This window comes from Nicotiana tabacum, chromosome 18 (assembly GCF_000715075.1).
Source record: "Nicotiana tabacum cultivar K326 chromosome 18, ASM71507v2, whole genome shotgun sequence".
NCBI lineage: Eukaryota > Viridiplantae > Streptophyta > Magnoliopsida > Solanales > Solanaceae > Nicotiana > Nicotiana tabacum.
In genome coordinates, this window is record NC_134097.1 from 940,883 (window position 1) to 967,408 (window position 26,526).

Genomic DNA, 26,526 nt, shown 5'->3' on the forward strand with positions numbered 1-26,526 from the left:
CTTGTCTAACTCTGGATCGTATAACACCAATTCCTTAGAAGAGGATCGAGTCATACACCGTTGAACTTAACTTGTTTCCTGCACAGAGATGAGAAGAGCAAAAAACAAAAATAAAATAAAATTGTTCCTGAATTAGCACCGAAAATTAATTCAAACACTATTAATCGCTAATCCCCCGCAACGATGTCAAAATTTGACGATCGCAAAACCGGTGTATAGAACTTAAGCTCGCTAGCCAAAGATAGTATAATATTAAATTATCTCCACAGGGATTGATTTAAATAATGTTCTAATAAATCTTCAACTTAACACTATCCAGGAAATAAACCTTTGATTTACGTCATTATCAACTAATAATAAAAACTAAAATTATCGATTGTGAGAAAATAATGGAAATTTAATGACTAAGTAGCAACGATTGAACATAAAGGTGAGAAGTAAGGGTTGTGATAAGATATGTGATCAACTATTATTCTGGGTAACTCCGTGCTAAGTTCACTCTTAACTTCTATTGATTCTTACGATTTCAATAGATAATTAGGCTATCTTACGGATTCAAATTCTTCTTACGAATGAATGAGAGTTCCGTTAACCAACCTATTGACAGGTTCTAAGAACGTATGAGAATATACAATGAATGAAAAATCTTTCAAAGAACGTCTCTCGACTATTATTCTAAATTGGGTCAATTAATAACTCTCTAAGCTCTTTCGATTACCTAAGAGAGGCGTAAAATCAACCTCAACAATATAACACAATGCAAATTGCAGAAACACTTCTCTTTCGATTAAAGTAAAACCACAATTGCCTTTGCAATTCAATTAATACTCATTCAACGAAAGAGAAGTGTTGAATACTCATTCAACGAATTTGTGCAATTAGCAGAAAGTTACGCCCCAAAAACACTAGCCAATCACAATATCCGTCAACAACCCTAAGGAAGATTACTCGATAGTGGAGATGTTATTCATCACAAGAGTATTATAAGAACAAGAAGACATTACAATTTCCAAGATCAAACAAACTTCTGTATTGAATGAATTGGATGAAGTATTTTGAGTCTTCGTTGTTTAATTGCCTTCTTTTATCCCAAAAGTTCTCTAAAATCCGAGATGCCCTGTTTTTAGACAAGCTAGGCTTCATATAGTTCAAAAGGAGTCACCTCCGAAATTACAAAAATAGGCCTGGGTAAAGTTTCCGGAAGTGGATGTGCGCGGTTGCGCACCTGGAGGTGTGACTGCGCATATGGTCACGCACCTCTAGCAGTGCACTGCGTTACTTGCGCACTTAAGTGCGCGCTGGAGGGGGTCTCATGCGTGGTCGAGCATCTAGTTTAGCCTCCTACTCAACTCTTTGTTTCTCCCATTAAGTGCACTATTCGTCCGTTGATCCCCGAACACGATCCCGACTTAATCCTTACGCTTTTACTCAGACTTCAAAGCTCCAAAATAGCTCGAATTAGCTCCACAACCTCTTCATAACTCGAAATCGCTCCTACAAGGCACAAAAGACACACTCAGTGCAAAACAATACCATTTAAATCTCAAACACTAGTAAAGTGCAGTGAATTAGAGTGCAATTAGTGACCAAAATATGCAATTATAGCCTACCATCAGGAGTCAAAGCATCCCATCAATCACGTCATTCTGACTTCGAAAACGTGTCGTTCACCGACAGATTGCCTCATTCCGTTGTTCCTTTTCTACTTTCTGATCAAACCGCTATCTTCGAGCCATCAACCATTATCATAGCCTTCATCAAATCTTCATCCCTGTTCTTCAATCTTCATAGCAATCTCAATATTTCTATCAAAATTTCTTCAAATCTTCATACTATGTTCTTCATCTTCAAAACCCATTTCTCCAAAACTTCATGTTTATTCTTCAAAATTTATTCTTCAAAATTTCAAAATTTCTCTCAAATGATAATGGCAAAACATCAAAAACCGTGCCTCAATAAGTTACCTCTTCATCTTCACAGCCGGCCGTCAGTATTGAAGCGGTCGCCCTCGAGGTGGTTGCCCTCGAAATGGCTTCTCATGTTGCGGCTGTTAACGAACTGTCCCCTGAGCATCCTTTGTTGGCGTTTATCTCCGGGGGCTGCTCAATTGCTGACGACTTCAAGGTTGAGATGCCTTCGCACAAACAGGACTGGGGTGAAAGGGTCTCGAGATATATATATGTTCTGTGACTGAGGACGTTCTTCCCATAGTCTGTAAAGACTGTGATTGGGAAGTCAATGACGTAGTAGTCTCCGTGGCTAAGGACGTTGTTACTACCCATGGGAAGGGGTACTTAAGTGTTTACACTTATTCCTTTATGATAGGCTCGGAGGACCCGATCATTCTGGCTTTTTCGAAGAGATACGAAGTGTGCCTCGGGCAAATCCATCTGTCAATGTGAAGGATCGTGACCCTCCTCCGTTACTTCATGAACAAGTCGGAATCTCTTCGGTTCACAATCGACCACCTGCTCAAATTATACGGTCCCCTGATGTTTCGAGGGGGACTGATTAAGCTTACACACCGGGCCAACAAAGCCCACTTCTCTAGTATCGACGAGGACCGAGACCGAGACTGGCAGGGACACTTCATCCGATTGAAGACCGAGGATTTGATCCCCTCAGAATACATTTCATTCCCTGATAAGTGGAATGCGTCTCGTAAGTGTAACTCCTTCTTTTAACTTCAAAATTTCTTCTTCCTTTATTTCAATTTTCTCATTCGTGTTTGTGACTGTGCAGCTGTTGCTTGGGTTCCGAATGCGGTCTTCCAATTAAAGGAGTGGATCGAGGGGATCTATACTCAGATGTCCTACTTCGAGCGCACATGGCACAGACTCTCGAAGGGCTGATGGGAAGCCTGTTCTCATGGTAAGGTCCCTTTCCGAATAGTCATCATTACATCTCCATCTTATATTATAGTAACCCCCTCTCTTTATCATTATAAGTTTGCTTAAGACCACCGAACTTAGGCCTTTAGAAGGGGACGAAGATGTGCCCCTGCCCGTTAATCCCTCTATTGCTGCCATAGAGATGAAAAAGAAAACCCTCAGGCTCCTCGAGCTCCGAGGCAAAGAAACCGAAGAAGCGGGTACTCCGCAAGCCCATGAGGGGATCCAGTTCCTATGTACCTGCCTCCAACTCCCTCCTTTGGCTTAGATATGAACCGGAGGATAAATCTGTCTTCGTAACTCGCGGGACGACCACCTATCCCGGGGATTGGGAGGCATCCGAGGGGGAGACTCGTGAGACTGACCCCCTTCCAACTCAGAAAGCCGATGCGGATCCCCGGGGTGAAACTTCCCAAGATGTCGGTTCTGCACCGAAGGAAGTGCCCGGCGTTATTGAGATATCGGGGATGCCCTCTTACACCGAGTCTATGCTCCAAGAAGCCCAAGAGAGGAAGGAGAAATCTAACAAAGGGGCTCATGGAGTGGACGATCCACTTCGTTCCTTTTTTGACGACATGGACTCATCTGTATGTGAAGAATTTTCCGGACCGGGCGACCTGGAAGTGCCAAGAAAGGATCTGTCTTCAGAAGTCAGAGGGATAAAATCGAGACCAAAGTTAGTCAACCAATTCCCCTCCCCGAGTGCGGACCCCGGCCATAAGAGGTCGTTAATCATCACTGTCTCGGAGGATGCCCGGGTTCTTTCTGCTCCCGTGGGAGTAGCGAGCCTCCTTTGATTCCCGATGACCAAAGAAGACCAAGCAAAAATGAATGAGGTGGATGTGTCGTGCTTGTTCAACGAGGCGCAACAGGCACTGAATCGGGTAAGGCATCATTATGCTCTTTCGAATTTTGACTTAGTCTTTGATATTTCTCATATCTTCTTTCTTTTACACTTTTACAGGCCTCAGTACTCCATCACGAGAGCTTTTTTCAGTACCGGACTGAGGTTAACCAGCTCGAGGCTGAGGTCAAGGAGCTTGCCGAGAAAAGAGACATGTATAAGCTTCTCAGCGAGCAACACGAAGGGGTCATCAAGAACCTCTAGGTCGAGCTAGATGCGGCTCAGAAGGAGCATGCTGACTTGGTGGAAAAGGTAAAGGTTTTCGAAGTTGCAATGAAGACTTAGCCATGGCAACTAACGACCAAACCTCGCAAGTTCAACAGAAAATTGACATGATCGACCAACTCCGAGCTAAAATGAATAAGGTCCAAGCCATGGCCGTATTTGGAAGAGAAAAATGGACCGACTAGCTTCGGAGAAGAAGACCGCCCAGGCACAACTAGCATCGATGAAGGTTCAACTCCGAGTGGCGAAAGAGAAATCTGATGCTCGGGCTTGACAAAATGAGGACCTTCAAGCTCAAGTGGGTTCGACCATTGCCGAACGGGATGCCCTTGACAAGGAGCTCGAAATGGCAAGGTTTAAGTCGGAAGCAACCTTGGCTGATGCTGAAGAGATGGTGGCCCAGTATAGGGATGATGTTGAAGCAGTCGAGGCTCACCTGAAGACTACTTCTGAGTACGTGAGGCGGCTATCCCGGAGGGAGACCCTTGAGGAGATTCATGCCCGAGGCTTCGACCTGTCAGTCGAGCTTGAGGAGGCGAGCAGACTTGAGGTCAAGGCCAAGAAGCTAGCCGAACCCGATGATGAAGAAGGCTCCAAGGGCTCCGGATAACCCGAAGATGAAGAAGGCCCCGACGGCTCTGGTGACGAGTCGGGTCCCGGTAAAGATCATGCGTAGATGCCTAAGGATTTTTTGTCTTTGTTTTTGTATCTTGTACATTTATTTTGTTGAGGCCGTTTTCATTGGCTTTTGTAAAGACATTCCGGAATGCGTATAAAGTTTTTTCCTTTTGGCAATTTTGAAGTCTATTATTTTTAGCATCCTAATTGCAAAGATTTCAAATGCCTTAGCACGGACTCAAACATAGTAATAAGTCATTTTTCGGAGGTCCGAACAAGACTCATCCTCTATACAAGTTTTTCTTGAAACTTATGGGGGCTCAGAGTGACCAAAAGCTTTCCCCAAGATGCTCGTTTAACTATTTTTAGACTATATCTTTGCCGAGGGTAGCCTTTGAACAGGTTTGGAATTTTTTTGAAGGCCTTATATTTTTATTACGGGCTTCAGACGTCTCCGAACCGTTTTTAGGGTGGCCATAGCCTTTTAGGATTGAGCACTGCCTAATAGGTTTTGTGACTCCGGGTTTTGATAACCCGAGTCGTCCAAACTTATCAAGGATGGCAGTCCTCGAGTGAGGTTAGCCCTTTGGGCTCGGACAGGGGTGGCCTTTGGGCTTGATAGTTCTCGGGTAGGGATAGCCCTTGGGCTCGATACTTTTAAGAAGCAAAGAGTGTTTGTTAGCAAGGTAGAAACTGTCTTTCATTTCTGTGTGTAATGTACAAGATTGCATAAAAGCTCGTGTTGTGACCAGGGTGACATATACGGGCACGGTTCATTTGACTGTTTGACCCTTATAATGAATCCTAACCACCGAGCCTAGACTGTTCGAGCATAGAGTTTCCTTCCTTACTAAAAATCATGACCCGAGGGTGATGGCCCCCAGTATTCGAGGTTGATCTTCAAGTGGACTCGGATACTGTTGATGCGACCATTGACTCCGAATTAAAACTGGTCTTCGATTCTAAGTTAGCACGATTTACTGTTGTCTCGTTAAAAACCTTATCGGAAAACCCATTTTTGGACAAAACCGGTTCAAGAAAAAAAGAGTGCAACACGTGCTTTCAGGCCTAATCAGCTACATTCTCCTTTTGGCTATTGCCTGCAAGTGTTAGCAAAATAAAATAAATAAAAGAAAATGAATGATGGCGTACCTTAGCAGTAATATCGTTTTAAGTGGGTCACGTTCTAGTTGTTTGGTAGATGTGTGTCGTTTCCCGCTTCGAGTTTGTATGAACCTTTACCGGTAATCTCGATGACTCGATACAGACCTTCCCAATTCAGTCCTAGCTTCCCTTCGTTCGGGTTTCAGGTGTTCTGTGTTACTCTTCTTAATACCAAGTTCCTGATGTTGAAGTGTCGAAGGTTCGCTCTTCGGTTGTAATATCTTTCTATCCGCTGTTTTTGGGTAGCCAGCTGGACTAGAGCGTCCTCGCGCATCTCATCCAGTAATTATAGGCTCGTGCTCATGGCTTTGCCATTTGATTCTTCGGTTATATATCGGAACCTGAGGCTCGGTTCTCCCAGCTCGAACGGTATTAGTGCTTTGGCACCGTAGACCAATGAAAATGGGGTGGCCCCGGTACTGGATTTTAAGGTCGTGTGATACGCCCACAAGACTTCGGACAGGATTTCCTTCCACTTCCCTTTAGCATCGGTCAACCTTTTCTTAAGGTTTTGAAGGATTGTTTTGTTCGTCGACGCTGCCTACTCGTTCCCACTAAGGTGATAGAGTGTTGACAAGATCTTCTTGATCTTATGGTCCTTGAAAATTTTGCTGACATTGCTGCCGATGAAGTGCTTCCCGTTATCACATACTAAAAAATGGATAACAATTAAATTTATATGTAGTTTTAAGGATATGCGGATTAATTCAATACAAATGATAAATGACCTTAGATTAAATAGATAAAGGACGTAATAAATTGTCAAACCAATAAGGAGAGTGATCCCAGACTCAGTAACGTCTTAATGAAATGCATGCCTTCAATCCCGAGCTCACACTAATGAAGAACTGAAGAACAAAAGTAAGAATTTTGAATAATATAGAAAAAAAAGGGTTTATTGTCTTGATATGCGTGTTACAATGTGTCCCTATAAATAATAATCTTTCCCCTTTTATATAGTAGAGGAGTTTTACCCTAAGTACAATTCTAAAAAAGGTAAAAATCTTTTGTTTCGCCGATCACCGATACGAGCCGAGATTCACGCCGCGATATCCAATTAGGCACGGACATCATGACCCTTTATTAGTTGTGGCGTAGTTACTTGGTAATGTTCTCCGAAGTCTTCAATCTTCAGATCGACCCTCGAGGATATGACCCTGATATCCCCGAGGGCAGGTACCTTGCCCGAGCCCTAATGCGAGGGGTTCTTCGTTCTGACTCTGATACAATACGGTCATGTTCCTGCTCCGATTGGTTCACCGGGAAGATAAGTCATGCAGCGGGCTCGGTTTTACCCATATACAAGGTTCACACCTTCAAACGTATGGAAATCTGAAAACAGGATTGTACCAGATGGTGTTAATGCTAAGGTTTGATATTCACATCTCTTGTTCGAATATAAAGCAGCATCTGAAGTTCCTTCTCTATGTCTGTGAAGATTTTGATCATCTACATTCATTACGTTTGTACATTCTATGTGCTCACATGTTGTGTCCCACTGGTGGTTATATATAAAGGGGAACTTTGAAACAACGGTAAAGACCTATAGGTCAGGAATTCGAGTCGTGAAATCAGCCACTGATACTTGCATCAGGGTAAACTGTCTACATCACACTCCTTGGGGTACAGCCCTTCCCTGGACCTTGCGTGCTTCGTGCATCAGACTTTCCTTTTTACTTGTGGTTACATATGTCCTTGGCTCTTATAGATATAGGCATGCATGATTCCATAGTACGAGACTGGAGTGATTTGATTGTCTTCCATGAAGACCTGATAAAAGTTTCTTAAAGACTTAATTGACATTGAATAAATCTGTCATTATACAGAATTATTATGTACTTCTAGTTAGAGGTGATCCAGGCCAATCCAACAATAGGTTCAACTCATCAAGAAAAAAGAGTGCAACACGTGCTTTCAGGCCTAATCAGCTACATTCTCCTTTTGGCTATTGCCTGCAAGTGTTAGCAAAATAAAATAAATAAAAGAAAATGAATGACGGCGTACCTTAGCAGTAGTATCATTTTAAGTGGGTCACGTTCTAGTTGTTTGGTAGATGTGTGTCGTTTCCTGCTTCGAGTTTGTACGAACCTTTTCCGGTAATCCCGATGACTCGATACAGACCTTCCCAATTCGGTCCTAGCTTCCCTTCGTTCGGGTTTCAGGTGTTCTGTGTTACTCTTCTTAATACCAAGTTCCTGATGTTGAAGTGTCGAAGGTTTGCTCTTCGGTTGTAATATCTTTCTATCCGCTGTTTTTGGGTAGCCAGCTGGACTAGAGCGGCCTCGCGCATCTCATCTAGTAATTATAGGCTCGTGCTCATGGCTTCGCCATTTGATTCTTCGGTTACATATCGGAACCCGAGGCTCGGTTCTCTCACCTCGAACGGTATTAGTGCTTTGGCACCGTAGACCAACGAAAATGGGGTGGCCCCGGTACTAGATTTTGAGGTCGTGCGATATGCCCACAAAACTTCAGGCATGATTTCCTTCCACTTCCCTTTGGCATCGGTCAACCTTTTCTTAAGGTTTTGAAGGATTGTTTTGTTCGTCGACGCTGCCTACTCGTTCCCACTAAGGTGATAGCGTGTTGACAAGATCTTCTTGATCTTATGGTCCTTGAAAATTTTGCTGACATTGCTGCCGATGAAGTGCTTCCCGTTATCACATACTAAAAAATGGATAACAATTAAATTTATATGTAGTTTTAAGGATATGCGGATTAATTCAATACAAATGATAAATGACCTTAGATTAAATAGATAAAGGACGTAATAAATTGTCAAACCAATAAGGAGAGTGATCCCGGACTCAGTATCGTCTTAATAAAATGCATGCCTTCAATCCCAAGCTCACACTAATGAAGAACTGAATAACAAAAGTAAGAACTTTGAATAATAGAGAAAATAAGAGTTTATTGCCTTGATATGCGTGTTACAATGTGTCCCTATGAATAATAATCTTTCCCCTTTTATATAGTAGGAGAGTTTTACCCTAAGTACAATTCTAAAAAAGGTAAAAATCTTCTGTTTCGCTGATCACCGATACGAGCCGAGATTCACGCCGTGATATCCAATTAGGCACGGACATCATGACCCTTTGTTAGTTGTGGCGTAGTTACTTGATAATGTTCTCTGAAGTCTTCAATCTTCAGATCGGCCCTCGAGGATATGACCCCGATATCCCCGAGGGCAGGTGCCTTGCCCGATCCCTAATGCGAGGGGTTTTTCGTTCTGACTCTGATATAATACGGTCATGTTCCTGCTCCGATTGGTTCACCGGGAAGACAAGTCATGCAGCGGGCTCGATTTTATCGGTATACAAGGTTTACACCTTCAAATGTATGGAAATCTGAAAACACGATTGTACCAGATGGTGTTAATGCTAAGGTTTGAGATTCACATCTCTTGTTCGAATATAAAGCAGCATCTGATGTTCCTTCTCTATGTGTGTGAAGATTTTGATCAACTACATTCATTATGTTTGTACATTCTCTGTGCTCACATTTTGTGTATATATAAAGGCGAACTTTGGAACAACGGTAAAGTTGTCTCCGTGTGACCTATAGGTCAGGGATTCGAGCTGTGAAATCAGCCACTGATACTTGCATCAGGGTAGGCTGCCTACATCACACTACTTGGGGTATGGTCCTTTTCTGAACCTTGCGTGCTTCGTGCATCAGACTTCTCTTTTTACTGGTGGTTACATATGTCCTTGGCTCTTATAGATATAGGCATGCATGATTCCATAGTACGAGACTGGAGTGATTTGATTGTCTTCCATGAAGACCTGATAAAAGTTTCTTAAAGACTTAATTGACATTGAATAAATCTGTCATTATACAGAATTATTATGTAATTCTAGTTAGAGGTGATCCAGGCCAATCCAACAATAGGTTCAACTCATTAAGTTGTTAGGATCGCAAGACATGAAATTATGGGTTCAGAATTTAATATTGATTGAAACTTTAGTGCCTCTTCACACACATATTCCCTATCGAAAATATTAGGTTCAGACGATTCTGTTATTTATAGACTGCGTTAGCCTTTGATTGCAATACTATGTTATCATCATATCCTATCTGGTATTTTGAAACTGGTTAGCATGGTAGATAAAGCTAATTTATTACTTCTGTTTTTTCTTTTTGGTTTGCAGCTTCTTGGGTGCCATGAACCTTTAGCTGTGAGGCAACCAGGACGAGCATTTGACTGTCTGAATACTGATCATAATGAATGTGATACGTTGAGATCAGGGGCGGATTTATAGGCAAAAATATAGGGTATGTGAATCCACAATCTCTCATCAAAATTATATATTTTATGTTCATATTCTCTAAAATTAATATAATATTAACTGTTGACACTCATACTCCAAGAAGATTGAATGGTGCACTTGTTTGAAGGTTGAGTTAATTACCAAGAGGAATAGGGATCAATTCTCACTTAATACATTTTTTTCTCCTTAAAATTCTAGATCCGCCTATGGTTGAGACGAGGGGTACTATGTACATATATCATGTGGTACTTGGTACTGGACTTTCGGCATCTTTTTTAATAGCCTTGAGGTTGCACGCACCTTGATTAATTTTATGAATTACTTATTACCTTTCACCTTTACAAGTACCCAGAGGCGATGCAATATATTAATACTGGGTTTAACTGAACTCAATACTTTTGACGCGAAACATAAATTTATATGTAAAAATCTAATAAAATTACAATAAATAGTAATTTCGAATCTATAACTTTAAAAGTACAATGAGCTCGATGCTAAAAATCTTAAAGGTTATAACTCATAAAGTTTATCAAGACTCGAACAAAGAGATAAAAATTACCAAGTATTTTTACGTTATTTTTACTTCTGTTAAGACTTAAATTTTGAACCGGCCCGAGACTCTATGGTTCTCAAACTGTTTGGCCACACACTCAGATGTCTCAAATATTGTTGTTTGCACTTTTTCTTTTTGGTGCAAAAAATAAACACTTGTCAAGTTCCCGCCGTATTCTTTACGTTCATAACTAGTTCTAGACTTCTAGTGCTAGTATTTATCTTTTACCTTGTAAGGTTCTACACAAAAACTGATAAAGACAACCAAAATGTTAAAAAATGGCGGTGGAAGATATAATTATAAATATGGGATATATTCAACAATTTCATTTTGTTTTCTTGTTTACATATGAGCTTTAGCTTGTTGCTGGAAGTTGCAGAAACAACAAAAGTAACAATACTCTGCCATGGGAAGAAGTAAAGTTTTCTAACTTCTTTTCAGTTCATTAATGGCTACGTTATATATGTAAATCTGAAACATTTTATTTTCTTGTACTAAAACTGGATTAGGAACTTTTGCAGTGTCTTTTTTTTTCTTTTTCTTTTTATGCTAGTATTATTTAGTAGTCAAGTTTGGATTTTTGAAGTTGGAGAAGGATATTAACATGGTAACTCTTCTGTATATTCTTTTTGGGTGGGGAATTTGCATTTTCTTGGGTTAAAAGAGGAGGAGCTTTTTTTTTTTTTTTTTCCTCATTGATTCTGAATAATTGTATTCAAGAATGTTTATCTATTGAGTAGTGCATCACTTCCTATCTATTAGGTATCTCGTCACTTATAAATCGGAATCGTCATATGCGACTTATAAATCGGAATCGTCATATGCGACTTATAAATCGAAATCTATACACTAAATGCGACGCATAAATCAGAATCTTTAAATACTTCTTACAAATCGCAATACTCAAATACGACTTATATGTTTTTCTTTTCTTTTATGCTGTTATCTACTAGTCAAGTTTGGATTTGTAAAGTTGGAAAAGAATACATGGAGATTCTATTGATTTTTTTTCCTATGGAAAAAAAGGATGAACTTTTAAAAAAAAAAATTTCTTTTGGTTATTTCTGTGCTCTTACCTTTAACTTTGCTATCAAGTTTTGCTTTTCTTCTTGGTTTTGTCTCTGGGATTCTGCATAACTATAATCAAGAATGTTTCTACTGAAAATCTATTGACTAATGCATCACATGCCTATTTTTATTACGTAAGTATTTACTTTTTATGGATTAGACTCCGGAGAGATTGATAAGAGAATAAATGTTAGCACTTAGCAATATACTTTTTGCTATAAACGTGCACTTTTGACCTTTATTTTGACGAAAATGGGAATAGTTCACTTTAAAATTTAGGTTGAAGCAAATAATTTGCCTGTGGCAAGGTGAAATTTAGCTATTTTGATAGGTTGTATAATGGTGCTTGTACGGTCACTTGAATTTTGTTTTGGTTATAGGACCTGCTAGGTGTTATCGTCAAATAAAGGGAAAGCCCTATCCAAAATCGCGGTATTGGCACACCAAGCCCTATCCAAAATCGCGGTATTGTCGTGGTGTGCCTGATCCTAAGATCAGGATTTACGACGTTGGTACGAAGAAAAAGGGGGTCGATGAGTTTCCGTGTTGTGTTCATTTGGTTAGTTGGGAGAAAGAAAATGTGTCTAGTGAGGCATTGGAAGCTGCGCGTATAGCGTGCAATAAGTACATGTCAAAGAATGCAGGAAAGGATGCTTTTCACCTTAGGGTCAGAGCTCATCCTCGACAAGGTGAATTGCTCTGATGGTAAGCACTCTCCACTTCCAACCAAGAGGTTGTGAGTTCGGGTCATCCCAAGAGCAAGGTGGGGAGTTCTTGGAGGGAAGGATGACGAGGGTCGTCATTTGGAAACAGCCTCTCTACCCCAGGGTAAGGGTAAGGTTTGCGTACACACTACTATATGAGGGGAGCATTTGGAAAGCCTCTTGGGACTTGTGCGCGCATTTCTATTGGCCAGGTTCTGCTTTCTGTTAGGTGCAGGGATTCAAACAGTCATCACGCTCAAGAAGCTTTGCGTCGTGCAAAGTTCAAGTTTCTTGGTCGTCAGAAAATTATTGTTAGCAGTAAATGGTATTGCTTTATATGTTTCTGATCTTTCTTATATTGTTGCCTATGGTTGTCTAATTGAACATGCTCTCAAAGTCTCACTTATATGTTTCATAAACAATTGTTAGCTTTTTGGTAGTTTTGCTTATTCGATTGGCTGCTTTTTAGTATCGATTTCATACTATCTATATATATGATTTTTAACTCCGTTTAGGCTGTGTTCCTTATGATGTACTCGTGGATAGTGGCGGATGCAGGATTTTCGCTAAGGGGTTAAAGAAATCTTATAAAAAAGATTGTAGCTAGTTGGAATTGAACCAATGACCTTGCAAAGGTTTTGAACTGTGTCAAGGGGATTCAAAACATAATATATAGAGGTAAAAAATAGATTTTGCCTTATATATACGGTCTAAGTTTTTGGCTTCCCTGCTCGTGGAACAACTATAGTTACTCGTAGAATAGCTATTGGCATTCAATATCTAATCATGGCTTTCGCAGGTAATTATCTTAGTAGCTATATTTCATGCTTTTCTTAGTCTTCTCACTTCTGCCACAATTGCAACAGCATCGTCTGTGTAAAGTATCAATTTTTTCCAATTTGAAGCTTTGCATTAAGGACTCCGCGAAGACACAGAATTATGAAAAATCTAGGCACTCTTCGCCTTTTTAGTATGTATTCTTATTGATATGGTGCTTATATTAACACACATTCTCTTGGATTTCATGGGGTTCACACCTTTCAAACGTACCGATTACCTGAAATGGAAAGCCGAGAACAGGATCGTGCCGGATGGTGTCAATGCTAAGGTTCGACGTTCAGTTCTCTTGTTCCTATACAGAACTTTAAACCAGCATCTCAAGTTAGATTTTCTAAAGACTTAATTAACATGAAATAATTATATCGTTAAGGCAGAATTATTATGTACATCTACGACTAGCTAGCTATGTTATCATCATATTCTATCTGGTATTTTAACATGGGGCTGTTTGAAACTTATCATGATTCATGTGATATGTTGAGACGAGGGGTACTATGTATATCATGTCTTATGTAGTAGCTAGGTAGTTTACTTCTGTAGAAACTATAGCATGTTAAAATAGAGTAGTTTAAGGAGGGTTTCTGCAGCTTAGGGGCGTTTCTTAGAGGGATATTGTGGTGGTTTCTGTATATTCGTGTTAATTATACAGCAGCTATTAGTAGTGTAATATCTCGAGTTATAATATATGGAAGCATGAGTTATGGCTATATTATTTTTTCTCAAGTCATAAATTTTTTTATTTGAGTCTGGTGTCCCTTGACAGAAATCTGTAGATGATTGTTTTTTCCTTTACATATTGCACAAGTTTTTACTTTTTGTTGCATAATTGAAGTTAATCAATATGCGATGCTGGAAATGAAGAAATCCTTACAATATCCAGCTTTCTAGGTGATAAGTCTCATCATAATTCTAATCTCTGAATATAACTACAAAACTACAGATACTAAGCTCTAGTCTTGTAAAATGCTTCTTTTCCCCACTAGCAGAAGCAGATGGAATCACCTTCAACACATTGAATTTCACAGTTTTTGCCAGAAGCCTGTCACAAAGCCAAAATATGTTAATAACAAATTACAAAATTGGAAGTAATTTAAAGTTAAAAAGAAAGAAAATAATAACACAAGTTTTGATTTTAACCTGCAGTGTCCAATAGCGACGTGATCTCCTTTCACACAGATGTGTGGTGATATGTGAACTAGTACATTTGAATGCCTCTTCTCTAATCTACAATATTTCAGGTCAAAAAAATTCTTGACAATATAAGCAGCTAATAAGATGTCATGCTTCAAAAACAATATGGTTTCTGTGTTTTGTTGTATCGGGAGACAACATAGATGGAACAGTAAGGAAGAGGAGGAAAGGCAGATAAACCTTGAATGCAAAGGCCACAAATGGCAGATAACTGATAACTAAATACTGGAAAAAAAAGGGCAGCCCAGTGCACTAAGCTCCCGCTATGCGCGGGGTCTGGGGAAAGGCCGGACCAACAAGGGTCTACTGTAAGCAGCCTTACCATGCATTTCTGCAAGAGATTGTTTTCACGGCTTGAACCCGTGACCTCCTGGTCACATGGCAGCAACTTTACCAGTTACACCAAGGCTCCCACCTTCAACTAAATACTGAAAAGCCTGAATCAAATCCTTGCACCAATGCAGTTCATATGAACAAAAAATGATACTACAAAAACAAGTTTCCTTCGAGGCGTTGAAAATTCATCAAATGGGGTTGAGTGGTTTCGGAATGGATGGATATATTCAAAGACTTGGTGAATTTCCTACACTTCCTATCGATCCTACTCCGATTAATATGTTTGGTGAGATGCCCCTTTGCTAGAAGAAGAATTTTCTTAGATTGGCGGCTTCTCTGCAAATTTCACTTTATATTTAAAAATGTAGAGCCCTAATACTTTATTATAAAAGGAGGATGTCCAACCAAACACTCAGATTTCTACCGACAATAAGAAGTCAAAATTCTAGGTCTAGGTGAAACTAAACAATCAACAAGTGGTAGTTATGCTGGGTATCTCAATATAGAAAATCCACCTTTAGCAATTAAATCACCTTGATATGGCTAAGGTAGTCTTCTCCGTGGTCGGAGAGGCAAAGAATGCTAAATTCGAACGAAGATGACTTTTTTCAGGCAACATTCTCTATTTGTTTCGGTAATAATTAGGGCTTTCGGGCCTGTTCTAGCTCTTTGCTGCATACGTTTTCTATTTTTAGGAGTTGATAGAAGGATCGCGCCAGAATGGATCCTGCTTTTATTTTTTTTATTGATATGTTTCACTCTAGCTTATGAAAAAAAACAAAGAACAAGAAGAAAAGGAGTGACAATTTGTAATCCTGAGCTCTACGCTACAGGGCCTAGAAGGCAAGAAGCAGACTGAATAGATTTCAAGATAGCTAGTAAACCATTAAAGAAAGCAGAAGGATTACCATCTAGTTTTGACGTAGATTCACTGGTTTAAAGCTCCTCAAGTCTTCTATACACCTTGTTTAGTAAGTTGCTGCAACTCTCAGGAGATGTGCAAGGCCCACACATGAGATAAATGACATTGCCAAGAGGCCTCATATAGATGCCATCTTCACGGAGCTTCTGAATGAGAGATCTGGCATACAGTGAAGCATACCTGCATGTTTTGAGACACAAATGAGCTTCAGAAGTATCAAACTTGGAAACACGGAATGAAGACTTGGAGATAACAACAACCCAAAATATTGTATGCAAAGATGTTTGAACAGAAATATTAATTGCAAATCAGTGTTAACTTAGTTCAACTTGAAATAGAGATTTTGAAGTTGAAAAACTAGTTTGAGGAGTATTTTAAGTGATGTTTTCACTCAGAAATTCAATTTATTTTAAGTGAATTCAAGTCCAAAGACACTCTCCAAATACTCTTTTGCAACTTCGATTTCAAATACTCGTCTTTTCCTTCAACCAAATGTTGTCCAAATGGGGCATTAATCCTTTGGGTACTTCAGGGTTAAAAGGAAAAGAAGTCCCACGTGTAAGTTTTGCCGGGTATTGTCCCATGAATTACACGTCAAAAAAGCAGTCCACTTGATTGAATTCATAAAACAAGCTTATATATGATTCTTAAGTGGAGCTCTTTATTTTATTTTTTTTGACGAAGCAAAAGTTTCATTGCCTAGCATCAAGTCGATGCAAAAAGACAGTACAAGGATATTACAATTGAGCTCACAAAAAATGAAAATTAGCTCCTTAATTAAGTGGAGCTCTTTGTTACAGCTTTCATATGTTGCACCACTTTAATATGGTATTTAAGGTAAGCATTAAGATTTTCCATGTGTAAACAATCAGTGCATTGTCAATGAGAACTAATACAGAAGTCAGAACAATTAATTTATGAGAAAACAGCATAGACTGCATACCCCGCGTCAGAGCCTTCTGCTCGAAGTTCCAATGCACATAGAGTCCCCAATACAACCACTCTATGCACTGCTGGAAGTAAGGAAATCTGTCTCACCAAGTCTGAATCCCACAGCTGCAAACACCCAAGAAATGATTAAGAGTGGGAGAACAAACAACGTGATCAAAAGCAAGATGTTGGGAATTCATCCTTTATAGCAGGGCCCTTACAATTATTTTACAAGGTTACCTAGTGCTACTGCACTATCTTTCCTCATTTTTTGTTCAAACTTAGTCGGTGGATAATAGTCGAAATTTGGATCAATGTGATGACTGGATACTTTCTAGTATGGGTGTGTGGAAATATCCAGTATGGGGTACATCAGGGCTTTTGCTAAATATTAGTGTGTTTTTATGAAGAATCTGCATGGAGTACCCACACCTTATCAAACCCAGATGAGACAGGTACGTCAAGGTATAGGAAGGATCCGTGTAACATGGCGAAACCTATATGATGATTTTTAAAGTCAATCAAAGTCACACTTGGTGCTATAAAGTATGCTACTAATATTCTGGACTAGTATGCTTTCCCAGCTTTGATGGGCTCCAATTATTTGTGCAAAGAGGTTTTTGTTTATCTAAGAATATTGTGCTGAATAGACAGAAACAAGGATATTTACATGTTTCCCTCAAAACAGCTTAGGAGAGAAGAAAACTGTTATTAGGAAATTTTCATAAGTGAAACTGTTTTAGGGAAAAGCAAGTGAATGAATAATTAATCATCGTTCTATCGATAATGTGCACAATCCCAGTGATTAAAGTACAAGAACATTTATCACTCACTGCATTTTCACATACCTCCCTGAGCAGCACGGCTTCAGATATCAAATTAGGATTTGTTTTGGAGTCCTTAAACCATTTGATTGACTTTACAGCAGCGGTACAACCAACTGCATGTGCAGTGTAAGAGTGACCATGCAAGAGAGCCTGGAGCTGAAGCAAAGGAATGAGGTTACACCACCAATCATATGATATTAGTTATATTTGAGAACTTTAATTGGGCTTAACCACTGATGGTTTTTGCTCATGAAAAGCAAATACTTGACAAGCCTATTAGAACAAAAAGAAATACTTGACATACAGATAGTAAACACTGATGGATATACCTTTGAATCTCCAACAAATGCTTCAAATACAGCTTCTGATGCTAAAGTGACAGCCAAGGGCACAATGCCACCAGTCATCAACTTGGCATAGCAGGCTATATCTGGCTTACAGCAGATAAACTCCGTGGCAGACTGAAAAAGCAAAAGATACAAATTGAAATTCCTTAACGGCTCAACCATGGAAATGATACGTCAAGTAATCTGGTAAGAACCGCAAAGTGATTTAGCAAACAAACCTCTGCTCCCAGACGCCAGAATCCCGTAAAAACTTCATCGAAAATAACAGGAATCTTTTGACTTCTGCATTCTTTAACAAGTACTCTCTGAAATAGTGGATCGACCATTTCCATTCCTCCAGCACCTTGTATCACTGCAAATAATTGCAAGTAAAAGGAATCGTCATAGAAAGTAAAAGAATCATTACGAATAGTGTGGAATAAACTCAATAATTATGTCATTTTTCGATATTCAAGAAAATCATTAAGAATGTCATACACCCATGTTGCTCGAACTAGGGCGCGGGTATCCGATCCGGGTGCGGATCTAGAGGCCGGATACTTCATCACATAATATTTTAGGATTCGAGGGTATGGATCCGAGTGAGGATATGGGTGCTAGGATACAACCAATAAATGTATATTACAACATATAAAGTATATATTTCGATCAATTAAAGTAATTAAACTACAACAAATAAAACTTTATTCTTTATAAACACCAATATTTTATTCAGAAGATATCTCGCGTACTAGAAAAGCATTCTCATACTTTATATAACTATATATATATATATATATATATATATATATATATATATATATATATATGACATATTGATGGAATATTTACAAAATACCCGATCCAATCTATACTTCTTGGTCATAGAACGTTGTCAAAGTACCCAAGGTAAATTGACCAAATCCGGTACGGATCCCACACTCACACCCATGCCGTGCGGCAAGGATTTTGAAGAGTCCGCGCAACATAGTCATACACAATACGTATTATTTATGATATATTTCATAATAACAGAAAATTCCATGAATTAGAAAATTTTGTTGTCTCATAATGACTCCCTATAACATGCCTCATTCTGTTTGGCCTCCAACTGGCCATCAACTGATAGGTGAGGCGGGAAAAGCAAATCATATACAATACATCAAGAATTACATATGCATGAACCATGAGCAAGAAGGAAAGAAAAATGGTGGGGAAAAAGAGGACCAAAAATAAACTTGTGCTTATGGGTAAAGTCTTGCCTGGTTCTATAATCAATGCCCCGGTCCGAGTAGATCCGCTTGAGTCCATAAGTAGCTGTAATGCTTGCCGTATATACGAATGATATATCTCAGAAAGATTTGAATTGTCACGACTTTCCTTGAATATGTCCTCACGCAAACTGAAAGCTGATGAAGAAACGAATACTTGTAGTATTGAAATTGGAATAAGAATATCATCATAAGTTACGCTTCACTTACTCAAATCTTCAATATTGGGTTTTTGAGTTTCAATCTCCTGAGGAAGGCTAAGTTTCCAGACACCATCACACATGGCAACTGTTGGCGGATCTAAAAAATGACCTCTTCCCTTATACCTGCAAATTTAAAATATGTTCAATACTTCAGATTTTACCTAGGGAGGAAAAACTGGTAAAGAAATGGTGTTCACCCTAACTGGCAAGACATACAAAATCTTGAATAAGAACAAATCACTGAAGTTTCCTTGGACAGAATAGATAACCCAAGAGGATTGACATTCCGTCAACGTTAGGCATAAAGTGTTTCTTTCACAACTATAAACACCGGGAGAGAGTACAACTGTACAAGTTTTCTTTTTAACTTCATAAACTAATCTTACAGAAGTATCCAAATACTCACAAGAAATCAGGATGATAATCATGAGAGCTCTAGCTTTTGGCACTTTATCCTCAACGCATGACTTCAAGAGGATCATGTCGGACATGCAGACAGTACTATGAACATCTTTTTAAGTTCAAGAAATAACGAAATATCTAATCACTATTCAGTAGATTTATGCTGATTAGAATTAGAGAGCTGCATGTAACAAGATCTATTCAGCTTTAAGTGGATCTTTTGTCTCCATATCTACAATTTATACCATATAACATTTGGCTTATCAAAGAAAACTATAAGCTGCTGAAAAAACATTCACGTGAACCATATCTTCCTTCACGGCCAGGAAGTGTATCAGCCCCGGAGCATAGTATGGAATCCTTTTAGAGTCAACTCGGTAATGCCGGCCAGTCAAAAGTATGTTTCCCATTTGGGCAATTTAAAGGAAATGAGGCGAGGCAAGGCAGGGCATGGAAGTGGCTCTCTTGCGCTCATATGGGCTATACGGAAAGAAAAACAGAAGAGCTTTGTAGGGGTGGAAAAAACTTTTATACAGATGATCAATTGCTCTTTATCGAGAATCATACTTGTGTGAGACACTTAAAAACAAGATTATAGCAAGATCATCTGTTATTTTATCAAAAATAAACAGATATAAAGACAATTAAAGATAAGATATAAGTACCATCAATATATGCATGATTTGTTCCAATGAAAAAGAAGCCCAAAAGAAAAGAGCTCCCATTTTCTAGAGCCTTGATTATCATGCAGAAAGATTGTCACCCACAAAAATTATTAGGTTATCCTGTTTAGTTATGGGCCAATGATATCTAATGGCAATGAAAATTCGACCTCCTAAGCGAATAACAAAATGCTTTTACATCGATGAAAATTCGCACCCAAAAGAAATATTTAAATGCTTTCACAAAGATAAGGCCATACCATGGTTGCTGGTAAAATCCAGTATAAGGTGATGGTGCCTGTGCTTCCATAGCACCCAAAGTGTCGCCATGGTAAGATCCTCTGAGGGCTAAAACCTGGTTCATGACAGAAAGCTCCATACATAAACTAGCATTTTCCAGTGCATATGGTTGATATTACTTATTGTTGCAATCAAATTTGTGAAAAGGAGGAAACTTTCATTTATTGACAACTTAATAATCAACATTATCAAGTCAACAGGTAAACAAAGCACTACTACTTGGAGGAAATGTAGTAGACCAACCTTTAGTTCAACACGACTTTCAGCACTCTCAGCCACCAAATCATCAGAGACAATTCTGTGATCAAACAAGAACTTCCGTAGTGCCATTTTAAGAGCAATTTCAATTGCAGTAGAGCCATTATCTGAAAAGTACACTCTCGAAGCCCACCCTACCAAAACAATGTTGTTCAAAAACTAATTTTAGTAAAGTCTGGAAGTATTTTAACATAATTAAGGCATACCGCATTACTACCAAACATGAAACACACTCAAATGGCACACAACACTTGCTGCAATACCATCACATAAGATTTGGACAGTCTAACTAAAACTTTGGACCGCAAAAAATCTAAGAAATACCAATCTGGACAATCGGAAAGAAATAAAAGAAAAGGAATTCAATATCCTTCTTGTATGCAGATCATGTAGATTTAGTTTATCATGGTTAATGAACAAGCATACAGGAATTGTTGACAAAATCTATCAAAAACCATTTGCTCTATGCTTAGACTGCATTAAGATGTGTTGCATTGGTGTCAACTGTAAACTTAAGCATCTGACCCACAAAGCAGGAACATAGATTAAAAATGACAGGGAAAGCTAGGGAGGGAACAAATGTAAAAGTCAGCAAAAATTTGAAAGAGGCAGAAAAAGCACTACTCTTTTGCCAGAAAGTGTTGATTATAATTATGCAGATAACACATGCGAAGAACAACTAGTTCTACTCTTGAGCTTCAACTTTCTCTTTGAGTTTGAGGAGGAGATCCTGATTTTCTGATCCGCTAGTGTTTGGTACAAAAGCCACGTGCAGAAATTAACCTTTACATAAAGAAGAGAGCTGTCAACTGTCCTAATTAGCAGGTTTATCTGATCCAGCGATCAAGTGAATGTTTGAGTCCATAACAGCTCAACCACTTCTCTGAATTTCTTAGTAAGAAAAAAAGATATAAGCAGCAAAGTTAGATCAATGCATTCCATAAACCTGACAAGTGGTGTTTAGCAGCTTATGTTTTGATAGTTAGAATTCTTTCCAAACATGTAGGATAACGCAAATTACACATTGATAAAGATGTCAATAAATTACCACATGAAAAAATTGCTGCATAAAAAATTTTGCAACATGGCCCCTCTAAGAACTGTAATCAACGGAAACTACAAAAAACTTAAGTGAAATATAAGAGAATTTCTCTCCTCTATGCTGAAACATGGAGAATACATAGTTTCAAAGATAAGAACATTGATTAGGCCCCAGCTAGCAGATTTCCCTAAGAAATGAAAATGAACGCATGGACAGGGTTTGAAAGAAAAACCTTTTCCCACGCCTTCAAGCAAAAGTTCAGCACATTCCAAAGCCGGTTCATAAACATTTTCAGGAAACATTACATGCCCATATCTAGCAGTAGCATAACCCACATCTCTTGCAAGCTCAATCTGAAACCATCTAAAGACAAACAGTACAAAATCGAGTTACAGTATGCCCCATCTGACATTCCTAATTAGCCACATATGACCCAAAATCATCCAAAAGGACTCCTTTGCAGAAGGAATTGCTGCTATGATTAAATATGAATTCAAAAATTTCATATCAATCTGAAACACCATGATGGAAGTTTGATCTACCTAATTGTCGAATTTGTCGCATTCTCTTATTTTTAAGTTAAAAATGTTAACAATCCCACATCTACCTCACTCACAAGCAAGATAAGTATTATTAATACTATTACTGAGTGGATCTTATGAGGGAGAAGACCAGAAAGGGCTAGGATCTTCAAGCTATCTGATTTATTGTCTCCTTCAATGCCTTAGCTGATAAAGCTTGGCTTAGACCCAGTCAGTTCCTATAACGGGAAACCCCTCTTACTTGGAAAGACTCCTTACTCCACATAGATGAGAAGTGTTATATAAATGTACTATGAACTAATATTTTCCAAACAAGGTAATAACATAGTGGATTTTCTAACTAAAAGGAAAAGGTAAAAGAAAAATCAGACATTGCAGCTACATTCGTACATGTGAAAAAAAAGCACTCGCACAAAAACGAATTGGACTACTTGAGTGCATCAAGGTTTAAGGCATTCAAATTACAATTGTGTTAAATCACAAGGTGTTACATCCTACTCTCCTAGAAAATTGTTCCCATAAATTGTAGTGTCCAATCATAGACATCTTCATTCTCCTTGTTCACTATTCTAACACAAACATGCACATGCCATTGAAAAGTTCTTGGTTACAGAGATTTGCTATAAAACAATCATAAGGTAGACTAAATTGCAACTAATAATGACGAATCTACAGACTGACCTGTAAAGTAGCATCAGGTCCCTGTGTCCACCAACTTGCACAAGCATCAAATTGTTGGGTGATTAAATCAACTTTATTAACCTACAGCAAAAGCATAAAATTAATCAGCGTGTAAATGGAAGGGTAACACGCAGCATAGGAAAGGAATAGTAAATATTTTTTTCCTCTCCCGGTAGAAACAGCAGACAGATGGACACAGTTATGACATCATAGAGAAGAGTGAAGGGGAAAATTAGAACAATATTAGCAAGAACACTATCACTACTATGTATCAGCAAGAACACTATCACTAATATGTAGATAAGCATCAGTCAAAGAGCTTTAGCACACTTTTTTTAGTATCGACTGCTGAGCATGAGTTTTTAAAAGTATTATAGAGATGAACTAAATGCTAGGTGACAAGAAACAAAACCATTTTCATAAGTTGAAGCAACATTCACAACCTTGTGCACAGCAAAGTTTTCTCCACATCGTGAATCTATAACCGTCACATTTTCTTCTGGTACAAGTTTGTGCTGAGTAAAGGGCCACCAGAAAATATCATGTGCCTTCCTTGGCATGTTGCGTAATCTAGATGCTCTCTCCAGAAAAGCTGACTGCATTATTTCTTGAAGAGAATGAAAAGTAGACAGTGCTTCTTGAAACCACTCCATTAGGTTATTTGACATCTCCTTCGGTATAGGAGGAAGCACAAGCACGGGGACCCTGTCAGCCAAGGAAATAAGCTTTCTGCTCCTTTTGTTTCACAGTGAAAATACACGGAACAAGATTGGATGGTATACCCATCTATACATTAGGGTCTAAACTGAAGCATTAGAATGTAAAAGTGACAGTGCCTATATTGTGGTGTTAAACCACCTATATCTTCTACTAAAATACAAAAGACACATTTACGCCAATAGAAAACATCTTTAGATTCACCTTCTCCGCAGGTAAGATGATATAGGACCCTCATTAACTAGGCCATGGTCTTCAACTACTACAGCAACAACATCATAACCTCGAAGTTTCAAACTTTCATAGGCTGAAATAGTTCCTGAAATACCCCCTAGCCTTCCATCGCCAACAAGAATAGCTGGGAAGCGGAAAGGTCTGCAAAAGCAGAAAGTAAATTAGAAATAAAGGAAATTGGCTGTTGAGTCATAACAAGTAAAAGTGAGAATCTGCCAACAAAAAAAAAACTGTTACATTTGAAACTTAAATTGTAGTCTCTAAAGTATTTGCTTACAAGAGTAAAAGATACTAATATTGTTTTATTTAAAACACATCTAAAGTATTTGCTTACAAAAGTAAAAGAAACTTTCCCAAGCAAGTATTCAGTTATAGGTGATTAGATAACCAATAAAGGAAGATCTTCCTTGCACCATTATAAGGTTGAGAATCCACCTCTGCAATTCTTATTCATCTTAGTTTTGAATACTGAACAGTGTGAGTAGCATGTATCCTACAGCTAAGCACATTTCTACTGTTTGTCTTCAGTTTTCCGATGATCCCTTCTTGAAAGGTGAAGTAGCTTAGCAAACCTTGACTCTTTGCAAGATTCTCAACAAAAGTTCAGGTTGAAGTCGATACTACAAGTCATTCGGCAAGAACAAATAAAAGTGATTGTACATTAATCGTTCTTACTTTGCATTTCTAGTGGGTCCGTAACCATGGATTGCTACTTTAGGGGTTCAAAACAAGAGAAGATAGCTAGAAAACATTATATTATGCTAGAAGTCTTGACAGTCACATTGCCTCCTCTATAATTTTTCCTGTCAAGTAATCCCCTTTGCCAACTCAGTTCATCAAAAAGTAGTCAGATGGGTCAATACTGACATAGCGCACTTGTTGCAAAGGTTGCCTATTTTCAAAAGGCATCTCCCTAACTTGGTCACCAAGAACATTCCTTCAAGGAATAGTGCTAATCACTGTTAGGAATGTGAGCTGGGCTTTTAACCTAGATAACTGACTAGATTCTACGCTTGTGCTTTTGCTTACATATGTACAAGCAATTATAACACTATCAAGGAGGCTTGATATTTCTGTTTTTGCTTACATATGCACAAGCAACTATAACATGTCAAGTAGGCTTGATACTACGGCACTCTTAGCATCAAGCTCATAACACTTCCACCAAGTCAATCACTCTAATCATTAAGTTCATTACACTTCCACCAGGTCGAAGCTTGACCAAATGTAGATTTTTATTTTTCAAGATGAGGACTAACACGTGTAAGCTTCCTATTGGAGTCCTTTTTTACTAGTAAAAGATTCCGGATGTATCCTTCCAAATATATTCTCAACTACAAAATAATTTTTATCTACATATATTTTTCAGCAGTTAATCCTCTTGGCATATTGAAAGTTAATTTTTTTTTGAAGGAACACTCAAAGAACCACGCACCGATACAAGTCACACTGAAGCGAACCAGATGGTCCAGGACTAGCAACGCCACCAGCAGTCTCGATCACACACAAAACCTCACCCTTTTCACCACTTTCCAGTTCATCAATTCCTAAGCAACCCTTCAACATCCCCAACAACTCAGCATCTTCTACTCTAGCATTTTCTCTCTCCGCCACCAAATGTGGCGATAATGCTTCTTTCCACCCATACATCGTCTTACAAACTAGCCTCGAATACCCCTCCATCATTTCACCATTCTCACTCGTCCCTCGCAACCTACTCTCCTGGTAAAACCCCAAATTCACAACCCCATTCCCACAACTTCTCCCCGTTTCATCCCTAACAACAGCATTTGAAGCAGGAACGGATGCTCTGAGCACGTGATTCGATGTGAAGACGGAGAATTCAGGTTTATTTAAGGAGAAAAATTGGGAGTATTTGTTGTAAACGAAGCGGGAATCAGAGTCGTATGGGAAACCTGTTTGGACAGGCTTCAAGTAGAGAAATTTGCGGTTTGAGGAAGAGAGGAAAGAAGTGGAAAGGCCGGCGGAGACCAGGGTTTTGCCGAGGGAAGTGTTCGCAGCCCATATGGTGTAGATTGGGTGGGCAAGTGAGTATTCAATGGAAGGCGGTTGTGAATGTGTTGAGAGACCGCGGCGTAGGAGGTGGTGGTGGTTACGGCGGAGGAGGGCGGCGAAGAGAGTGGTAGTAGGTGACATGAGAGATAGACCCTAGAGAGAGAGAGGGGAAGTGAAAGCTAACGGCTAGAAATTAGCGACGTGGTGTTTGGAAATAATTTATTGATATAAGTTGCATTTGTCAGTAGAACATAATATTATTAGCGCCGTATAAGTCGCATTTGCTATAAGCGCCGTATAAGTCGCATTTGCTATAAGTGCATATACGATGGCGATTTGCTATAACCCATAAATCGCATTTGCAACAGGCGGCCTATACGCAGAGGCACATGTACGATTTGAACTGTGTGGGTTCCAAATTTTAAAAT

General features: G+C 38.9%; 1 protein-coding gene across 1 annotated transcript; it reads right to left on the reverse strand.

Annotated features, from left to right (window-relative positions):
* Positions 1-14,043: 14,043 nt before the first annotated feature.
* Positions 14,044-26,322, reverse strand: LOC107788123 (bifunctional dethiobiotin synthetase/7,8-diamino-pelargonic acid aminotransferase, mitochondrial). Its single transcript, XM_016609780.2, has 16 exons — positions 25,518-26,322; positions 24,053-24,223; positions 23,575-23,836; positions 23,132-23,212; positions 22,141-22,261; positions 20,852-21,000; positions 20,569-20,663; positions 19,252-19,367; positions 19,033-19,179; positions 18,010-18,143; positions 17,774-17,905; positions 17,466-17,600; positions 16,631-16,743; positions 15,674-15,867; positions 14,376-14,462; positions 14,044-14,277 (listed from the first exon to the last, which is right to left on the reverse strand). The coding sequence occupies exons 1-14, from the start codon at positions 26,237-26,239 to the stop codon at positions 15,702-15,704; spliced, it is 2,544 nt and encodes an 847-aa protein (XP_016465266.2). The 5' UTR covers positions 26,240-26,322; the 3' UTR covers positions 14,044-14,277; positions 14,376-14,462; positions 15,674-15,701.
* Between the last annotated feature and the right edge of the window lie 204 nt (positions 26,323-26,526).